This window comes from Grampus griseus (genome assembly GCF_964374135.1).
Source record: "Grampus griseus genome assembly, chromosome: 17".
In the NCBI taxonomy this organism is placed as follows: domain Eukaryota; kingdom Metazoa; phylum Chordata; class Mammalia; order Artiodactyla; family Delphinidae; genus Grampus; species Grampus griseus.
Window position 1 is genome coordinate 47635484 of NC_139011.1, and position 7599 is coordinate 47643082.

At 43.2% G+C, this 7599-nt stretch overlaps 1 protein-coding gene across 1 annotated transcript; it reads left to right on the forward strand.

Annotated features, from left to right (window-relative positions):
• Positions 1 to 2458: 2458 nt before the first annotated feature.
• LOC309835639 (UDP-N-acetylglucosamine--peptide N-acetylglucosaminyltransferase 110 kDa subunit-like) lies at positions 2459 to 5615 on the forward strand (the record flags this gene model as incomplete). Its single annotated transcript, XM_082675247.1, has 1 exon — positions 2459 to 5615. One exon carries the CDS (start codon positions 2459 to 2461, stop codon positions 5597 to 5599), a length of 3141 nt encoding a protein of 1046 aa, XP_082531373.1. The 3' UTR covers positions 5600 to 5615.
• Positions 5616 to 7599: the final 1984 nt, after the last annotated feature.

Below are 7599 nucleotides of genomic sequence, written 5' to 3' on the forward strand. Positions count from 1 at the left end.
GTTTGTCTGGAACTTTTTGATTGAATGCTGGCTATTTTATTTGGCTTTTTTTGTTTTTCTCAGTGGAAACGTTGTTTTGCTTCAAAATATTTTATTCTACCTGGAAGTAGCAAATCTTCAAATTACAATTTTTTAAATGCTTTCAAATATCAATACTATAGGTGTCACAAAATCTAGGAAAATGACATTTAAACATTAACTACTGCCAGATGTGTCTCTATAAAACTTTTCCCCCACTCTTTTAGCTATATATTCTTTAACTGCCTCCTCATATGACAGTTTATGTATTTTCGAAGTAAAATTTTAAGAAATAAACTTTGTAGTTTTTAGACATAGATTTCTTGTAACATGATTGATTAGAATTTGCTTCTAGTTATTAATAGTTTAGAAAAGTTTATTTCAGCTTCACAATTTATTATTGATAATGTCACATTAATTTTCATTGTTAACTTTGAGAAAACCTCTATGGATTACTTTGTCATAAGTATTTACTATTATAAATGCATTACTGATTTCAGTACTGCTATAGGTTTGTGCATTACAGGGATTCTGATAAAATACTCATTCACACCATTCCATTACACACGTTGTTGATGGAGTATATTTATTTTTGGCTGTGTTGGGTCTTCGTTGCTGTGCGCAGGCTTTCTCTACTTGCAGGGAGTGGGGGCTACTCTTTGTTGCGGTGCACAGGCTTCTCATTGCGGTGGCTTCTCTTGTTGCAGAGCATGGGCGCTAGGCACGCAGGCTTCAGTAGTTGTGGCTCGCAGGCTCAGTAGTCGTGGCTCACGGGCTCTAGAGCGCAGGTTCCGTAGTTGTGGCACACCAGCTTAGTTGCTCCGTGGCATGTGGGATCTTCCCAGACCAGGGCTCGAACCCTTGTCCCCTGCATTGGCAGGTGGCTTCTTAACCACTGCGCCATCAGGGAAGCCCCTGGAGTATATTCTTGACAGAAGAAAATTTCCGTTTTGACTAAGCATTGATGAGAACTGAATCTTTGACTTATCTTTCACATGCCTGATGATTGAAATAATTTTCCACAGAATAGCTTCTGGTTTTGTACTTTTCAGTTCTTTTTTTCTTCTTCAAACGCACATGCTTTGAGAGCTGTGAAGTGCAAGACATGGCTATATTGTAAGGTGGTGTTTGTCCTTATGCTTCTGTGTCTTGTGCTAGTTAAGTCAGTAGAGTAGTCAGTATGAGTACTGGAAGTTATTCCTGTAATGGGATAGTATATAGTCAATTACATATGGCGGTGTCTGAAAATCACATAATAGCCTCACTTAAAACATCTCCTTAGGGCTTCCCTGGTGGCGCAGTGGTTGAGAGTCCACCTGCCGACGCAGGGGACACAGGTTCGTGTCCCGGTCCGGGAAGCTCCCACATGCCGCGGAGCGGCTAGGCCCGTGAGCCATGGCCGCTGAGCCTGTGCGTCCAGAGCCTGTGCTCCACAACGGGAGAGACCACAACAGTGAGAGGCCCGCGTACCACAGAAAAAAGAAAATCTCCTTAGCCAGATTTCAAAAAAGCCTGTGGCCATTCCAATATGATCCAACATAGCGGAATATGATAGAAGGAAAATTGGCAAAGAAAGAGACGCTGGTCTTACCTGATGGAAGTTAAAATATCTCACTTTTGACAATTTTGCAAAAACTTATAATTCCATGAACTAATTTCTAGGGTTCTTCATAGGGCCTAAAAAGGAACCCATAGAGTTGTGGAACAACAATAGAAGCTGCTGCGATGAGAAGCCCGGGCACCGCAACAAAGAGTAGCCCCCGCTCGCCGCTACTAGAGAAAGGCTGCACGCAGCATTGAAGACCCAACGCAGCCAAAATAAAAATAAATAAATAAAGATAAATAAATTTAATTTAAAAAAAGTAAGACTCAGGTTTGAGGCATGAGAAGTATGATGAGGAGAAATTAGCTAATCCTTTCAGAACTTTTAAAATATCAAACTCGGTCTCTAAGATTTTAGCATTATATACAACATTGGTTACTTATTAGTGGTTTGGGAAGGCCAATTTAAAAGTTTCTGATCTTACTGTATTGAAATTCACGGCCCTAATGTTTTCCACATTGACTATATGAATGATGAAGTAAAGTCAATCATGTATTTCCTTTCCAACTGGACAGAAAACAAAATTTTAAAAAGTGTTTGGACTACTGACTTTTGATTTCTTCTAAGGCAAGTGTATAGGTAATTTTTATTCCCTGATTAGGAGAAAAATGGTGGAAGAGGGCAGGGTTAAGAATTAAGATTTCAAGAGCGTGAGAGGTAGATGGCCAACCAGAGTTCCTAAGTTTCAGTGCGTGTAACTGTTGCCACCGCTTAAGCCTGCCAAAGCAGTGGTATGGCTGCTCTCCTCGTATTTGCTACCTCTAGAAACATTCTTGCCAGTAGTGGCAGCAGCGGGACTCAATTACCCCCTTTTCTCAGTCTCTCCAGAAGCTCCAGATGGCGTCTTCTGTGGGCAACGTGGCCGACAGCACAGAACCAACGAAACGTATGCTTTCCTTCCAAGGGTTAGCTGAGTTGGCACATCGAGAGTATCAGGCAGGAGATTTTGAGGCAGCTGAGAGACACTGCATGCAGCTGTGGAGACAAGAGCCAGACAATACTGGAGTACTTTTATTACTTTCATCTCTACACTTCCAGTGTCGAAGGCTGGACAGATCTGCCCACTTTAGTACTCTGGCAATTAAACAGAACCCTCTTCTGGCAGAAGCCTATTCGAATTTGGGGAATGTGTACAAGGAAAGAAGGCAGTTGCAGGAAGCGATTGAGCATTACCGGCATGCATTGCATCTCAAACCAGATTTCATCGATGGTTATATTAACCTGGCAGCCGCTTTGGTAGCAGCAGGCGACATGGAAGGGGCAGTACAAGCTTACGTCTCTGCTCTTCAGTGCAATCCTGATTTGTACTGTGTTCGCAGTGACCTGGGGAACCTGCTCAAAGCCCTGGGTCGCTTGGAAGGAGCCAAGGCATGTTATTTGAAAGCAATGGAGACGCAACCGAACTTTGCAGTAGCTTGGAGTAATCTTGGCTGTGTTTTCAATGCACAAGGGGAGATTTGGCTTGCAATTCATCACTTTGAAAAGGCTGTCACGCTTGACCCCAATTTTCTGGATGCTTATATCAATTTAGGAAATGTCTTGAAAGAGGCACGGATTTTTGACAGAGCTGTGGCAGCTTACCTTTGTGCCCTAAGCTTGAGCCCAAATCATGCAGTGGTACGTGCCAACCTGGCTTGTGTATACTATGAGCAAGGCCTGATGGATCTGGCAGTAGACACCTACAGGCGAGCTATTGAATTGCAACCACATTTCCCTGATGCTTACTGCAACCTAGCCAACGCTCTGGAAGAGAAGGGCAGTGTTGCCGAAGCAGAAGAGTGTTATGATACAGCTCTGCGGCTGTGTCCCACCCATGCAGACTCTCTGAATAACCTAGCCAATATCAAAGGAGACCAGGGAAACTTTGAAGAGGCAGTTCGCTTGTATTGTAAAGCATTAGAAGTCTTCCCAGAGTTTGCTGTTGCCCATTCAAATTTAGCAAGTGTATTGCAGCAGCAGGGAAAACTGCAGGAAGCTCTGATGCATTATAAGGAGGCTGTTCGAATCAGTCCTACCTTTGCTGATGCCTACTGTAACATGGGAGACACTCTAAAGGAGATGCAGGATGTTCAGGGAGCCTTGCAGTGTTATACTCGTGCCATTCAGATTAACCCTGCACTTGCGGATGCCCACAGCAATGTGGCTTCCATTCACAAGTATTCAGGGAATATTCCAGAAGCAGTTGCTTCTTATCGCACTGCTCTGAAGCTTGAACCTGATTTTCCTGACGCTTATTGTGATTTGGCTCATTGCCTGCAGATTGTCTGTGAGTGGACAGACTATGATGAGCGAATGAAGAAGTTGGTCAGCATTGTGGCTGACCAGCTGGAGAAGAATAGGTTGCCTTCTGTGCAGCCTCATCATAGTATGCTCTATCCTCTTTCTCATGGCTTCAGGAAGGCTATTGCTGAGAGCCATGGGAACCTCTGCTTGGATGAGATCAGTGTCCTTCATAAACCACCGTACGAACATCCAAAAGACTTGAAGCTCAGTGATGGTCGACTGCGTGTAGGATACGTGAGTTCTGACTTTGGGAATCATCCTACTTCTCATCTTATGCAGTCTATTCCAGGCATGCACAATCCTGATAAATTTGAGGTATTCTGTTATGCCCTGAGCCCAGATGATGGCACAAACTTCCGAGCGAAGGTGATGGCAGAAGCCCATCATTTCATTGATCTTTCTCAGATTCCATGCAATGGGAAAGCAGCTGATCGCATCCATCAAGATGGTATACACATCCTTGTAAATATGAATGGTTATACCAGGGGTGCTCGAAATGAACTCTTTGCTCTCAGGCCAGCTCCTATTCAGGCAATGTGGCTGGGCTACCCTGGGACCAGTGGCGTGCTTTTCATGGATTATATCATCACTGATCAGGAAACTTCACCTGCTGAAGTTGCTGAGCAGTATTCTGAGAAACTGGCTTATATGCCCCATACTTTCTTTATTGGTGATCATGCTAATATGTTCCCTCACCTGAAGAAGAAGGCAGTCATCGATTTTAAGTCCAATGGGCACATTTATGACAATCGGATTGTGCTGAATGGCATCGACCTCAAAGCATTTCTTGATAGTCTCCCAGATGTGCAGATTGTCAAGATGAAATGTCCTGATGGAGGAGACAACGCAGACAGCAGTAATACGGCTCTTAATATGCCTGTCATTCCTATGAATACTATTGCAGAGGCAGTTATTGAAATGATTAACAGAGGACAAATTCAGATAACAATTAATGGATTCAGTCTTAGCAATGGACTGGCAACTACCCAGATCAACATTAAGGCTGCCACTGGAGAGGAGGTTCCCCGTACCATTATTGTAACCACCCGTTCTCAGTACGGGTTACCGGAAGATGCCATTGTGTACTGTAACTTCAATCAGTTATATAAAATTGACCCATCTACTTTGCAGATGTGGGCAAATATTCTGAAGCGTGTTCCCAATAGCGTACTGTGGCTGTTGCGTTTTCCAGCAGTAGGAGAACCTAATATTCAACAGTATGCACAAAATATGGGCCTTCCCCAGAAGCGTATCATTTTTTCACCTGTTGCTCCTAAAGAGGAACATGTTCGGAGCGGCCAGCTGGCTGATGTCTGCTTGGACACTCCACTCTGTAATGGACACACCACAGGGATGGATGTCCTTTGGTCAGGGACACCCGTGGTGACTATGCCAGGAGAGACTCTTGCTTCCCGAGTTGCAGCTTCCCAGCTCACTTGTTTAGGCTGTCTTGAGCTTATTGCTCAAAATAGACAAGAATATGAAGACATAGCTGTGAAACTGGGAACTGATCTAGAATACCTGAAGAAAATTCGTGGCAAAGTCTGGAAGCAAAGAACATCTAGCCCTCTGTTCAACACCAAACAATACACAATGGACCTAGAGCGGCTCTATCTACAGATGTGGGAGCATTACGCAGCTGGCAACAAACCTGATCACATGATTAAGCCTGTTGAAGTCACTGAGTCGGCCTAAATAATGACTGTGTGCACAGGAGAATTACCCTGTACCTGAGCCTCAACCTTCTGGGGGAAAGGGAACTACTTTTTCCTTATCTGTACAATACCATGCTGCAGATGGGTGACAGACAATGATAAGAAATAGCACAGCCAGACTTGCTTCCTGCATGATCATGATCACGATAGGGAGAGACACAAGAGATGGGAAACTGCTGTTGCACAAGGAGTCTCCATAGAATTTTGCAGCAGCCAGGTGTCTGGAAGGTCTGGAAGGTAAGTCTGGAAGGTCTGATCTCCCTTGGTCTTCCATGGGATGGATGGTTAGTGTGGAAGGGAGATAGAGATTGCCCAGCCGTTTTGTGATTATCATGGATTGATTGAGTCTTCTGAATTAATATTTTTCTTTATATTTTGGGTATTGGAGCTTTTAAAAATGTTTGGTTTCAGGTATTTTTATTCATGTGAAGTGTGTATGATTCTCTTGAGATAAGCTTTTAAGCTAAAATATTCCTTGTTTTAGTTTCTGAACTCTACAGATAATTGGGGACTTTGCTGGTGTAGTCTTTTTATAGGTTTTGTAAACCACTTGAGCCTATATCAGTCATTTTAGTTTCTGATATAATGTTCGGAAGTATCAGTGCTTTGTTGGTTTATAGATGATGGCTTAAATTCTTTTCCTGGTCCGTTTCCTTCTTCCCTTCCCCCCACTTTAAAAATTCTCCTGTAACTTGGCTAACAAAAAACCAAGTCTGATTCAAAACCTCCCAGAGTGTTTCTCTTAACCGCATCATCTGGTGCCAAATGAAGATTCTTAGGAGTGATTATTAATTCTGAAGGGCACAGTTGTGCTACTGTCGCTGATGATAATAATAATGGATTTTTGGCCTAGAGTTTTGACCTATTTCACCAGTGTTTACCGTTGACTGCCCCTCTATGCTGCTTCCAAAAGTGATAGTGTGTGTTAAGATTTTTACTTTCATTTCTAATGTTTGTTTGTTTTTTTAGTGAGTCCTGTTCTACCTTTTTCTTTCAGCAGAAATGAAATCCCAGGTAAGTATAAGTATTCAAATATTTGATCAGTAAGTCACAGTTATCTCCAGTACATTAAATAACTTTCATCAAAGAAACATGTTATAGGTAAAAAGCTCTGAAGGACCAGCTATGTATATGATAATTATGTTTCAGACCTTCTAGGGTATTATATATAATAACTTGTCTTCTGGATGTGGTCTTGAAGTCTTTATGGATTCAGTCTCAGTAGTAGCGAACTGCACTGCTACTTGGTTTGGAGTACAAATTAGACTTTAGCCCTCCTGGAGGTTGAGTTTTTGGTATTGAAAACCATAGGAATGAAATTATTGTATTTCAACAAAGGATAGAGGGCTTGAGGCTTAAACAAGGCAACATACGTGTGGGAAGCAGTCAGCCTTGAGGGCAGGTAAGGACATGCCAGGCATGCGGCCGCTGCTCGAAGGGACTGTCCCTACTTGTTCCCCTCCTTGTTCCATTCCATGGGAGATAAATCACCAGGGCCCAGAGATCAGAAAGAATGTAAAATGAGACAAGCAAAGCTATCTCCCCGCTGCACATGCAGGTTATTTTTGATGCTTCTGGGTTTATGGGTTTCCTCCCAGGGAAGTTAACCTTGAGCCGAGACAGTCTGTAGATAATGTAAACCACCATCTGGCAACCTTCCGATTTCTAGGCTAGATAATCTGCAACTGTAGCGCAATAAAATTTGCCTTGCAACCATCAGTTGTCTTGGTCCTTCTGACCCCATCCGTCGGTGCTACTTCAGTTCCTTACCCCTTCCCTTCTGACCCTGGGCGGTGAGATCCTCTTTCTCCGGCTGGTCCGCGGCAAGTGGCACTCGAACAGGGACCTGAAGCGTGAAGGCAATTAAAAGAAAAAGAAAGTGCAGGTAAGAGAACCCTTATGCAAAATATGTGTGGCCACCAGTAAAAGTGAAACGAATAGAGGCATAAGGCAATAGTCAGAAGTAAAATAAGATGGAGC